The sequence below is a fragment of the Diplotaxodon limnothrissa genome, linkage group LG11 (genome assembly GCF_057381915.1).
Source record: "Diplotaxodon limnothrissa isolate DT_005_m linkage group LG11, D_limnothrissa_male_GT1.1, whole genome shotgun sequence".
In the NCBI taxonomy this organism is placed as follows: Eukaryota; Metazoa; Chordata; class Actinopteri; order Cichliformes; family Cichlidae; genus Diplotaxodon; species Diplotaxodon limnothrissa.
The window spans coordinates 25,781,636-25,795,525 of NC_140606.1; the positions used below are offsets into that span (position 1 = coordinate 25,781,636).

A 13,890-nucleotide genomic window follows, 5' to 3' on the forward strand; every position below is an offset into this window, starting at 1 on the left:
CTTTATTTGACAGAAAGACAATTATTTATTTGCCACAGCAGAAGTAACAAAGCATTTCTGTTCAAAAATAAAAACAAAATAAAACAAGAATCACCCAGATATCACCCTCACCAAACTGAAGGAAAACAAGCTGATTTGGTGCTTTTCCTTTTTGTAACACACATTTGTTTTTATTCTTTTTTTATTCACTGACATTTTCTCTTATTGTGGGTGTTTAACTCTTTTGTCCTCACTAACAGGTAGAGGAGTGATGACACCAAGCTGCAATCATCCAATGAAAGAAGAGGGGACCGGAGGCGGCAGTGACTACTGATGGCAGTGGAAATCAATAGTCGGGGTTAACAAAACAAGTGAAGGGACTCAAAGTCGCTAATGTTTGGGACTTGTTCCCTGAAGCAGGTTTTCTGAAATCATTTGCGAGTTAAACTTGAACAGATGGCTGACCGATCATCAAGGCCCAGGAAACAAACCAAACCTGCTCTCTGAACAGACCTGTGGTTTGTAATCAGAGGATTTCAAGAAAAATATCAGCCCAACATCTCATCTGTACATCTGCACCAATTAATTGAGTGTGTAATACGCAAACTGAGAGACTTATTTACACTTTTGTCAGTTGTGAAGCGTGCCAGGACTTTTGCAAGAGCTTGGTGGAGTGCAACTATGAATTTTGTCATGGGTGTTTGTTAGCGTTCACGTATCTTCTCGTTCACCTAAAGTGTAACGCTGCTCTGCTTCATTCAGCCACCCTGCGGTAGAAGTAGAGATATCCCAGGTCTTTGGGAGGCTTCTCTGAAGCGCACACCTTCTGATCATTGAAGATCACCCATCTGTGAGACACAAAGAGAAAATGCAGTTTACAAAGGCCTGTTTAACAGCACCTGCTGCCTCCAAATGAACAACTCAGGTACAGATGTCATAATAACACATTAAAGCAGGTAGTCAGTAGAAATTGATCCATTTTCATTATTCAGACATGAAACAAACATTTTTCCTTTAGTTATGTTGGTGACAGATGGATATAAATCCTTCAAACCTTCACTTCTTTGACAGATTAACACATCAGACCGTGCACATCAGCAGCCATGAAATGAGTTTTGTCAGAGTAGATGTGGAGTATGGTGCCCCCTGCTGAAGCTACTTTATCATTTCAATGCAATTCTTTACAGATGTTTAGCCTGCACTAGAAAATAAATTAAATTCAGGGACCAGGAAGCACATTTAATAAAAAGTTCTTCAGGAATTTCTTTGTGCAAGTGGGGACATGAATGCAGTAAATCACAGTTATTTTGTTGCGGTATTTTTATTGTTATGACAGGTGATTTTAAATTTCCAACCAAAACTGTGAAATATTCCTTAAACAACAAGAAGTCTTGTAAAAGCCAATAAGAACATGAAAGACTGGCTGAGCTAATCTGAAAAAGTATGAAATTACATTTTAAGGAACTGGAACTGATCGTGTTTGAGCAAAAGTTCTGAATACGCAGCAGAAAGAGACTCATGAGAAATGTTAGGAACCACCGTCTCGAACCTCAATGTGTCTAAAATACTTACTGCTGGTCCTTCTTGATGTGGGCAACGTAATGGCCACACATGGTGCTCGTCCCCATGTGACTGATGAATGCAAACAACTCATATTCTGGACAAACAAGAGAAAAATAGATTGACTGTAACACATTAAAGCACTTTATTAACATAGTCTAAACTAACGTGAGCAGACAATCTGATTATAAAGATTATTTCTCCTCTTTCCGTCTCCTCCTATGGACTTACTTCCTGGTCCGTCTCTGACGCGGGGTCCAGGTGGAGGATCCCTGCCACCCTCGCTCTCTGCAGCTGAGCGCCCTCCTTCAGACACATCCATGGACTCCAGGTCATCCAGGTGAGAGAAGATCCAGTCTACTGCCCGGTCCAGGACGTTACTCTGTGTGACAAACACCAGTCAAGAGTCAAATACTTTCTAAGCTTAAAGCTGAGTCTCTGTTGATCACAAATACTTCCAAGAGTCTAACTGTTAGAGAGCAAAGACAGCTGATGAAAGACCATTAGAGGACAGGAGCAGCACAGAAAGATTTCTTAACACGCTGTTAGTATTTGCTCTGGGGAGAAGTAGCAGCTGTGTTTGGCTGCACTCCAAGTCATCAACCATCTCCCGAAGCTCAAATGTGTGCCAAACACCTTTAGGTAGGCTAAGCTATATGAGGTAATGTCAGAACTACGTCACCATTTACAAGAATCTTTCAGGAGTCCCTGAAGAGGGAGGAAGATCGATCCAACCAAGTGCTCACAATCAAGGTGTGTCAGTGAACTTCAAACAATACCCTATGTCCCACCCCAAGACAGATAGATCATGTAATGTCAAGCTACAGCTTTCATGCTGCATGTAGGCAGCTTTGGTCTGGTGTTTTTATATACTACAGATGTTACTTACTACTGCACTTGTTGCAGCCCTGAGTTCATCCTCCCTCTCTCTGTAATCTAACTTTCTTCTCATTGATTAAAAAGGAGACAGCAGAAACTGTGTGCCTCAGATGTTATTAAGAAAATCCCCTCTTTTAAGGCTCAAGCCCTTTAAGAGAGAAAAAAAAATCTGACCGTTGCTCGAAGTGCTTTGGTTGCCTGGTCTCGGCTGAAGCCCATAGAGACGATGGTCGCCAGGTGCTCCTCAGACAGGCTCTCTGTGGGTGTGGTTCCAGGTCCAGAGCTGCAGCCAGGCAACACCAAGGGGGCAGAAAAGTCTGCAGCCAATCAGAAGTAAAAGAAGATGTGAAAAGCAACAGTCATGGTGAGATGGTTTGATTTTTGGCAAATCACTGTTGGTCTACACACCTGGATCATCCATGTGGCTCATGGTCCAGTTCATGGCAGCATCAATTCCAGTGTTCCCCGTGTAATACACCGCTTTCCTGCAGGCCTCTAGTGGGAATCCCATTTCACATAACTGGGACACAGTGGAGTCATCGAGGACTGGAGCTAAGAGAGAGTTGAAAACAGCTGAATTACTTGGATGTCGTTTTTGGTACAACAGCACAAGATTTACAAAAGGAAAAAAAAATAAAAAATTTCGAAAATGAAATGTTGTAACTTATATTAATGTAAACTTAAACTGATGCTCAGAAAGAAACCGAACCAAAACCTTGTTTTGAACCAAAAAATGTTTTTTAAAAAGGCAACTGAAGGACGCGTGAGAACAGAAAAGGCAGAAGAAAAAAAAAGAACACAAGGAAACAAAGGTGGGCGAATGAGTGAGAGGGAGGAGGGAAAGAGCAGAAATGACAGACTGACACAGCAGTGGGGAGTAGAGCGAGTCGTCCTCCTCGTTGCCATGGGAACCCAGGATACCTTTAACCTCCACATCTGGTGTCATGAGTGGGGGCGGGGCCACCTCTGGCAGAAGCTCCTCCCCTGGCTGCTGGCCAGTTGCACGTAGCCCGCTCAGGTCCAGAGTATCAGGAACATCGATGCTCACGTCTGCATCAGAGAAAAGTCACACCATTACAAACCACCTGAAGTCACTCATCATCAAGTACATTTCAAAATGTCAACTTCCTGTCAATGGCTAATAATGTGTGGGTTGTTTTTTTTTTTAAACAATATATTTTGATTTTATTGCAGTTTGCAATGTTGTGGTGGTTGTTCCCTAGTGAGAAATCTCAGTTTCAGTAATCAAAATAATTTAAGCATTTTTTTGCAAAATTTTAAATGTTACACATCTACAATTTTTAAATATTGTTTTACACAGAAGCATGGAAGCAGCAAGTATTTGAAAACAATAACAAACAGACAACCACTCCCCCACAAAAAACAAAAAAACCAAAACAAAACAAAAAACAAAACAAAAACAAAACAAAAAAACAAAACAAAACAAAAGAAAAAAAACAAAACAAAAAAAACACTGCACTCCCTCATCCTCAGAGTGGCGACAGTGTTCCCATTCACAAGTGATGAGGGGTCAGTAGTAATGTAGGCACTGTCTCGTACTACTGTTATGAGTTATGGGTTTTGTGTAAAGATCAAATGATGAGTTTTGTCTGCAGGGTTAGGAGCTCAGACATCCAGAAGGATCTCCTTCGTGTTTAAAGGAACCAGCTGAGTTAGTTTCACGTCGAGCTGGGAGGAGACCCCGTAGTAGACCAAGAGCTAACTGGAAGCAGTATATATCATATGGCCTACGAACACTTCCAGATCACTAAAGAAGAACTGGAAAGTGTTGCTGGGAAGAAGGACATCTGGAATACCCTGGTTAGCCTGCCACTACCATAACATGACTTCACATAGGAGGGATGAACAGATGTATGGACGGCCTTTGAAATCTCAACAATGTAGCATTGCTCTCTTATTTTATTTTGCAGCACCAGCGTAGGCTTATTACATTTAATGTTTTTTTTGTTTTTTTTTAAATAAACAGCCTATTTTTGTAGGATCTCCATCACCTCTTTTTCTAATAAGGTCTGACTGAAGCAGGTGACACTCAGTTCGGCTAAAAAAATAAAAAATAAAAAGGTAAAATACTTTTCAAACACCTACTTTCACAAAGCGTTCATACCCCTAATCCCTTACTTGAGTTTTATGCTTTGTTAAGCCAATTAACTCAAAGACAGCCTGGATACAACAAACTTGATTCATAGTAAACCCCTCTGGCGTGCATTTTTGTACACAGAAATTTATAAAGAAGAAAAAAAAACAAACAAAAAAAAACAACATGTTTTCAAAACAAGAATGTAACCATATCTTTGCTCACCCAGTTTTTTAGGCACCCAGTCAAGACCAAAAGTGAATTTCTTAATCTGGATAACCAGGTGGTCGGGGAAAGAGGCAAAGCGGGTCGTTCTGATAAATGAGAGAAAGGCTGTCATTACTAAAGATCTTTTAAAATCTGTTCCAGTTCACTACTTCCATTATGAGGGCGTCTCTCTTCATACTTGGTAGCAGTAGTTTTTGCTTGAACAGCCGAGCTCCAGAAGTCCGTGAGGATCTCTGGTTCGCTGAGAGCCGCCATGCACGCTGTGAAGGGGATTTGTGCACGCACTGTCGGAGCTGACGAGTCCCCCTCCTCACGGCGGCGCTCAGCCTCCTGAAGCTCTTCTGTTATTTAAAAAATAAAATAATAATAATAATAATAACAACAACGGGTTTCTCTTTAATGAAATGCTCAAGTCTAAATACCTGGAAAGAACTAAATGTTAACGTTGCAGAGAATGTCCTCATCCGCTGCTCACCTGTGTTGGTAGCCTGGTCCATGGGCACGGGCAGCTGGACGATGTAATCCACCCGCTGTGTGTATTTGGCCTTCTGTGTCTGCTGACACACAATCCGCTCCTCCACCAGAAACCTGAAGGCTTCAGACGGGTTGGACCCAGAGCGGCAGTTTCTCTGTAGGATGAAGAAAATGGACATTTAAAACAAAATAATAAGGAAAAAATGTAAAAGTAAAAGACTTTAGCTCAGTGCTTTGAGCGGGCGACCACATGCCACACGGCTGAGGGCGGCCGGCCTGTATTCGAGTTCGACCTGCGGCCCCTCGCCACATGTCTTCCCCCTTCTCTTTGCCCCCACTTTCCTGTCCTCTCTTCATTGTGTCTATCCAATAATGTTGAAAAAGGCCAAAAAACAAACAAACAAATAAGAAAATACAATGAGAGTGATACTTTACCTCCACCATGTTTATGAAGTGCAATAAAAACTCCTGAGCATCCTGTTGTCGATTGGTGGAGAACTCCGGGTGGCCCCGCCCGACAAGTGCTTTGAACATTTGCGGTGCTATTCCGATTTGGTCTCCCTGAAAGCAAAGCCGGAGAAGAAGGATTTCTCAGTTGTGGGAGTCATCATTGGTTGTACTATAGTCTCACTCACTTCTGAGCGATAATCCCAGCATAAGGGACGGATATTTTTTTAAACCTAGTTTTTTGGATCCAGTATGACTGATTCCTTCTGCTTACCCTGGGTTCAGCTGCACCATTTTCCTCTCCTGGGTCTGGTACTGGTTTGGAATAGTCTCCTGACAGCAGACCATAACCAAGCTTGGCTCTGTAATAAACAAACAAAGCTGACAAGATGCACATCCAACGGGATGCCAGAGCCTCATGCAGAAGGTGGATTTAAATATAGACCAAGATGTATTTTTTACATTTTTATTTCAAATAACAATCTGGAAAATCTAATCATGGAGCTGATATTATTATCTGTGTTGAAAGGTCGCTGCGCAGCTACTGAAAAGCAGAGATTGTTTACAATAAAGTAGATATGAGTTTAATGAAAACAAGAAAATTAGGTAGCAAGTAGACTTAATCTTATTATATCAAACTGTTGATAAAGAGTCAAGTTACATGAGCTGTGTCGACCTTCTGTTTTCACAATAATGGATTTTTCTTTTTTTCTGAAGCGAGGCTCTTTAGTTGATTTTCTGCTGTGCTATCGAAATAACAGCAAACAGGTGTCGATGTAAGTCTGTCTAAAAATAGCGCCTTTCAAAAGAGAAAGGCAGTATTTACACATTAAAAGACAATTATCACACTTGAAAATGCAGCTGCCAGAAAAGCACACAATAATTGGGTTCGTGGCTGACAGCTGGCACACTGTAAATGTGCCTGTGTATATTTATGCAGATGGCTTATTTGATTCTACTGTGTGTGACACCAATATCAGAAAGCCATATGTGTGTATGTAAATACATGTGCATGAAAACTAAGGTAGCACGAAAACATGTCTAACATTTTAAAAAGAGTCGCTTTCCCTCTCCTGCAGTACAAATGAGGACATTTAATAATTACACAAAAGCTTGTAGTTTAAAATGAGGAAACTCACACTTGGGTTTTGAAGTCCTGGGTTGGGTCGCTCGGTGCTTCATCAATTATCTTGTCGATATTAGACACGTACCTGCGAGGCACGGACAGAAAAGCTTGAAGGAAATTCTTTGGATTCATCTTAAATGTTAATGCAAAGTATCAGACAAATTTTCACCTTTTAGGTGAATATTGACTAAAAAGCAATATTTTTATTTCAGTTTGCTATAAGAAATAACATGCTGGACACAGCTGGATGGTGACTGTTTCAATGAAAGAAAAAAAAAAAAAAAAAAAAAAAAGGAGGTTACTGACTTGCTCTGGAAGTCTGGGATGGTGAAGAGCACTTGCATGACAGAATTGAGGTAGCAGCTGTTTCCCAGGTTCTTCATGCCAGTCAGGCCGGGGCCAAACAGGGGGCGCAGGGTGGTCCCCGACTCCTGGATCACCTCCCACTCTCCCACACGCTGATTCACAGCAATCTCCAGCTCTGTCATTGTCCTCTCAGTCTGAAAGCAGAAAAGTCAATGCAGTAAGTATGGTGGCTGCAATCACACTACCTGGACTGGACTGTATCTGGCTTCCGGACTTTTCAGGCAGAGCTCAGTTAATCTGAGTGGTTTAGAAAAGTGTAGGGACTGCACTGTTTGTGAATGAAACATCGGTTTACACCATGTGGAGAAACGCTTCTGTGGCCTAAATACTGAACTGTTAGCTGAAGAATACATTCATATTACTTGCCAAGGCCAGCAGCACCTGCTGTTGCTGTATGAATTCAGTTTGAATCACTACACCGACTGCTCCATCAGTTAACACAGAGGCCATCCAAATGACTATGAATTTCATTTCATTATTTATTTAAAAGGGACAATGCAATTTAAGTTAGTTCTAATGCGAAGCAAGAAACTGATGTGCTACACAGAGTTTAGAGCTGTTGCTAATTTTCACTCAAATTAAAAATTTTAAATACAAGACTCTATGCAGTCCAATTAAAAACTAAGCATACCCTTACTGCTTCCATAGTAATTAAGAGGGTTTAATCGATTAACTGATTATCAGTAACAGATCGGTAACAGTAACAGATTCTCATTGACCAGCTCTATAAAATCAGAAGATTTTACAATTTGTAGGCAGTCACCTGAAGGTCAGGCCACATAATGCTCAGAGGCCCCAAAAACTCAAATGCTGCATCTCAGATTGTACAGGCCTCAGTGTGTTAAACATTAAATTTCATTAAATTTCATTGATTTCATGATTAGAAAATCTATGGCTTGTTTTTAAAGGTTTCCAGGAGAAAAAAAATCTCGCTTAAAAAACACAGCATCGTGGCTTAGGTTTGCAAAGTTGCATCTGAACTAGTCACAAGAGTTCTGAAACAATTTCCTTTGGATAGATCAGACCAAAGAGGACATGCTTGACTGTAATACACAGCACCACATACTGAGAAAACCAAACAGCACAAACATCTCGTTCCAACTGTCAAGCTCAGTAAAGGGTTGATGACTTGTATTTGTTTAGCAGCCATACAACCCGGGCCCCTCACAATCATCAAGTCAACCATGACCTTCTCTGTTACCGAAGTATTCTAGCCAGATATGAGGCAATCTGACCAACAAGCCAAGTCTGGCTGAAATTGGGTATTGCAACAGAACAATGACACAGTTCAATATTGTTTGGTTTATGATGCAGAACTTTAACCTAAGATGATTTCCTCATAAGAAACAAATTGTGTAATCCAAGCTTTTATTTAGATATTTATTCATTGATGCTCCCCAAAATTTAATTTTGATTGTTTGCATGTTTATTTTTTGCCTCATTGAGCCAGTTTATCTTATTCCACTTTAAGCATGTTATATCTTTAATATTTGTGCTGCCATAACTTCTCAACTTAAGATAAACAAAGTATCTTATCTTACAAGTAAAGGGAAGATATGCTGCGTAAGAAAGCAAAATGCTTTGCAAGAAGCTTAATATAAAAGCTTAAAGAAAAGTTTTTATATTAAGAAAACTGATAAACGAGATTAGGCAGTATGACTCATTAATGACACCAGGCAGGCAGACAAGACACTATAATATACAACTAACTGCTGTATTCTGTCTTCTGCTTTACTATCCCACAATTCTTTCACCTCCTCGGCTGTGCAGCATCATTAGGTGTGTACAGAAAAACATCAGCAAGAAAAGAAATAACATTAGAGTACACAGTGAGAGGTACAGACATCTTAGACAAGACAGCTGTGTAGACTGCACTCTGCATAAGAGGGGAAGCAGGTGGCCAAGAAATAAAAGACAGCAGGGATTCAAAGAGGAAACAGGTGTTGCAGAAAAAAAGGAAGCAGATCGATATGATAAGCAGTAATAATTATATTAAAGCACTATTATATTAAGAACAACATAATATGTAGTTAACGAAAAACAAAAGCAGTAATAAATGAAAACCAGATGAGAAGGGGGTGAGATATTCAATAAGAGAAGTATCTTTTTTAAGTATCTTCAGCTCAGTAGCAGTGCGACTTTTTTAGACCTTAATTTTTGCAACACCATACAATCAATGGCTATCTAACAGACAAAAGTAGACACCACCATTATTTGGATGTCTGCAAACAGAAAGGGGGAAAAAAAAAAAGTCCCATATCCCTGTCTAAATTTACAACACTCCAATCATAAAGCAGCAGACTGATCAATACTTCTATCTACACGACCTTGATCTAATGCATAACATTAAAAACCAGGAAGAAATATGACAGCTCTCAACTTGCATTGGTCGATAAGTGAACAAATCCAAAATAAAATCAGCAGAAAAATAAAACTTACTTTCTCCATGGTCATCATGTCAATACCAAAGTGAGCCAGGTGCTCTGGTAACTTGGAATCGAGCACCATGTCGTCCTCATCATAGGAATACACATCTGGAAAAACAAAACAGCACAGGGACAGAGCTTCAGACACATGCATAAGCTCTGTAAAAAAAATTTAATTAACAGAAACCAATTACTATCAAATTGTTTTTTCGCTTACCAGCGCCATCAGGAGTGATGGTACCGAGTTTGACAGCAAGTGGGTAACCGGTCTCCTGGTAGTGGAGCAGAGCATGGTTGTTGCCTCCTGAGCCATCAAAGTACCTGCGGCCACACAGAACTTTGCCATCCGTCAGGTTCATCCAAATGTTCTCCTGGAGGTCACACACCTCACACCGCCAGCCACTACGACAGACAGAAGAGAAAGCCTCCAATAAACACACTTTCTGATATAAAGATAACAGGCCTTTATAGAGCTTAAATGACAACATTCTCTCTTTTACGATGTATTACTGAAACGGGAACAGGATCAATATTGAATCAGTGGATTCTAAATGTAGAAAGGCAGTATCTCGACTAAAATAGATACACCTGTGGCAACTCCATAAGATTTGTACATATAGACAGCCAGTAGGGGAGGGCGGTAAAAATGCTATGAATTTGGCCAACGGTAGCAATTTTGACTATACCGCTCTACTGCGATAGCGCATGTTGATAATGTCATCAAGCTGCGCCTGTTTTGGTCAAAAGCATCGCAGCGGCTGCAAGCATGGAGCTTAAAGGTGGGGAGGAGGAGGAGGAGGTGATCATAAAGGGGACTGGTGTGACGTCGGTCATATGGACCGCGTTTGGGTTTAAGCAGCCGGATGTTAAGCAGAAAAATATCATCTGCAAATTATGCCGGGTACAGTAACAGCGAAGAACATTTTGGAATATGAGGAAAGCCAAAAACTGCGCTCTCCACAAACGCCCAGTCAGTCAAGTGGAAAGACAAAAGACGGCCCTACACACCAACAGACTGATCTTTTCCAAAGGCACATTTGCACTTTATCTTAAACAACTATAATTTTAGAATTTAGTGTTTTACTGATATTTTACTTGTATTTTTTTTATTCAAAGATTTTTTCACATTTACCTTCATTTTTATTTGTCATTTAAGATTTTTGTGTTACATTGTTTGGAAAAGGATCGGTTATATCTTAAAAATTATTTGAAAATTTTTGTAATTAATAAGAAAACAAAAAAAACTTTTGCACAATAAATGTTCTTAAAATGACATTCTATACTGTTCAGTCATTTGGACATATCAATATATACAGATGAAAAGAATATCGCAATATATAATTACCGCACAGGATTCAAATTATACCACAATATGGATTTTAGGCCATATCGCCCAGCCCTAACAGCCAGCACATCTTTTATCAAATTTGAAGAGAATATGTGAGCTGCTGCACGGCAAGTTTATTAAATAATAGAACTTTGGCCTCACCTGGGAGGGATTTTGACTCCATTGTCTAGCTGTTTAAGGTCAGCGGCATGCTTCGACTCCTGTCTCACCTCTCCATCCCACTGCTGAACTTGTAAGGTATGAGACACCGAGTCAGCTGCCATGATACCCGCCATAGACAGGGACACCTAGGTGGACAGCAGGGGGACAAATTTCAAGAAAATCTAATTTGAAGTCCACTTGCTCTTAAGCACAGAAATTTTTCTTTAAAGAAAAAGAAAATTCCCAAACAGACTGGAAGGAGGCAAAAGGTTAGATGATGATAAAGAGATGATATAGCAGCACTATGCATCCTCTGCACACAAACAAACAGGCAAGTATCATGAAACAACACCAGAAATTATTCCACCATGGTAACAAATACAGCTCAAAACAATAAACCAAACATTACTCAAAGAATACACATCTTACCACCTACAATCTAAGTGATTTGATAAAACTTCAAATACTTGATAACTGACAATAGAAAAAGCATGAACTCTGGAAAATGTTGGCAGTCAGGTCTGGACATTGTCTGAAGTGAGGCAGGCAACTTGAGATAATCCACTCTGGTCGTGTTCTCACTACTGGAAATACTCTTGTGAGGTTTAGGCGAGACAGCTGCCTAGGCAGAGCATGTGGAGGGCAGGACACATCATGCCCACTGTCACTGTGAATTCTCTGGACAATTATTTGCACTATTTACACATAGGAGCATCCAGAGATCTCACACTTTGCACTAAGGGGCTGACGTGTTCAAAAACTGCTTATCATTAAATCTGACTGTGTCACAGTTGAGTGCTCACATCCAACTCAATTGGGAAACGAGAAAATGCCTCGTTTATCAACCATAAATCATAATCTACACCTATATGCATGTCACCCAAGTTCTAGTATTAAAGGACTGTTGAAAAGGTTCACTTGTTTGCTAAGATAATGTAAGGCTGTGTGATTATGGTAAAAATCATAATGATTATTTTGGTCAAAATCTTGGTGCAGTATTATTTAACAAAATTATAGCAAGACTTTTAAAAGATTATGGATTTATTCAACTTTCAAAAACAAATCAGTGGATTTCCTTTCATTTTAACTATAATTTGATGAGGAAAAAATACATGTGAACATAAATAACAAAGAAAAGGGATGGGTTTCCTATTTCATGCCACACTGTGAAACAGGATGTGGCATTATAATTATTTTGCATCAGGTATCTTGTTTGATAACTGAGCATATAGTAAGGAGATTTCCAACATTTGAAATTAATAAAGCACATCTTATCTTACCGTTTACTGACATACAGACAACCTGGGGAAAACCTGAACAGACTAGAAAACAAACAAGACCTCTCACCCGCTCTCTTACGACATCAGGCATGGTGGCCAGGTCCTCGGATGTCACCTCCTGCCTGTCTGGCAAAATCACCACTTTTACGTCCTCCTCATATTGCTCCTGCTCTACATCAAACCCTCCTTCAATACCTGAAAAGAACAAAAACAACAAGGGTGGAAGCATGTCTCTAGGAAAAAAAACCCATACAGTTAGCCTTTTTTCTTTAAATACATGCATGCTTATGCACTCACCTATAGCCAGTCTGGTGGGCTTTTTCTTAGGTGGGTGTCCAGAGCCAGAGTTACCATCATCTTCCTTCTGTTGGCATTGAGAGTAGGTGAGTGGACATGTAAAAGGATGGTGCTGATAGAGACAAATGTAATTTAGATCACCGTATTTTAACCATAAAGTGTCCCACCTTGGCCTTACGAGTCCGGGTGATGTGCAAATAAGCCTTCTGACCAGTACGAGCATGATGCCTGTCAACATACTGACTCCCCAAACCCAGGAAACTATTCATGCACACATACAGGCCTCCTTCACTCTCCTGTAAAGGAAGCACAGACAGTGTTTAATGCTTACTGTCCTCTCTGTTTATCTCGCACCACTTGTAGTAGACTTGCAAATTAAAGTTGGATGCGATCTATAAGTTAAGCATGTCACAGCATCAGTTGCTACAGTGAAAGTAACTAGCACTCCTGTCAATTTGCTAGCCTTTGCTGTTAAGCAATGCTCGTTTATTTTAAAGTCCACAGAAAAATAGTGTCTGTTAAGTGTGACACACTGAGCAAAGTTAAATTTACATAATCAATGGTCCTGTAACAGTTGTGACTGACTTAGTTTGACAGCTTACTCAGTTATTAAACCCACACAGCTAGCTAACAAGCTATAGCCGCTAAGTTTCCATTACATTGCATTATTAGCTTAGCTTGAGGCTAACCTGCTAGTTAGTTGAAATGGGGAAAACGTAGAAAAACAGAGCATTAAAGTGAGACAGCACTGGCAAAACGTTACGTTAGTGTGAATCACGAAAGAGGAAGGGAATACAACACAGCAACACTGTCCATCGGCTGAAGTTTTGATTTACAAAAGGAAAAATGGCTCACCGGTGAGGAAAATGACAAGGCGCATTCGTCTTTGTGGACGCGGTCCCCGGGTTTCGGGACCCGAATTGTGGACAAAACCGACATCAAAAGCTCACCAACGTCCGCCATGACGAAGCTCGCTAGTTCCACCTTGCAGTGGGACACCTGCTCTGAGTTTGGACACCCAGCCTCTTGATACCCTGGCTCGGAAGCGCGTCTGTTGTCTGGCCCGTGTTGTGCTGCCTGTGTTTGCCTGAATGAATCATGAGACGCTGCCTTGTGTTGAGGGAAGGCCGTAAAGAAGTCCCGCACACAGAGTGGCTGCTGCTCATTACCGTAATCCACAGGATATAGGTACGCGTTCTCATTTTTGTAATGCAAAAACGACTATTTTATACTTGGTATTTCCA

General features: G+C 40.5%; 1 protein-coding gene across 3 annotated transcripts; it reads right to left on the reverse strand.

Moving 5' to 3' along the window:
- Positions 1-37: 37 nt before the first annotated feature.
- On the reverse strand, positions 38-13,738 carry usp5 (ubiquitin specific peptidase 5 (isopeptidase T)). 3 transcript variants are annotated; one of them, XM_085365465.1, is made up of 20 exons: positions 13,502-13,738; positions 12,814-12,942; positions 12,647-12,710; positions 12,417-12,544; positions 11,070-11,215; positions 9,798-9,982; positions 9,594-9,688; positions 7,095-7,288; positions 6,802-6,873; positions 5,937-6,024; positions 5,651-5,776; positions 5,217-5,370; positions 4,920-5,082; positions 4,739-4,827; positions 3,283-3,468; positions 2,827-2,970; positions 2,593-2,735; positions 1,771-1,921; positions 1,552-1,636; positions 38-827 (listed from the first exon to the last, which is right to left on the reverse strand). In XM_085365465.1, the coding sequence occupies exons 1-20, from the start codon at positions 13,607-13,609 to the stop codon at positions 734-736; spliced, it is 2,544 nt and encodes an 847-aa protein (XP_085221591.1). In that variant the 5' UTR covers positions 13,610-13,738; the 3' UTR covers positions 38-733. The 3 variants fall into 3 exon arrangements, with proteins under 3 accessions (XP_085221591.1, XP_085221592.1, XP_085221590.1); XM_085365466.1 differs by having other exon boundaries at positions 3,340-3,468; positions 12,647-12,713; XM_085365464.1 differs by having other exon boundaries at positions 12,647-12,713.
- Positions 13,739-13,890: the final 152 nt, after the last annotated feature.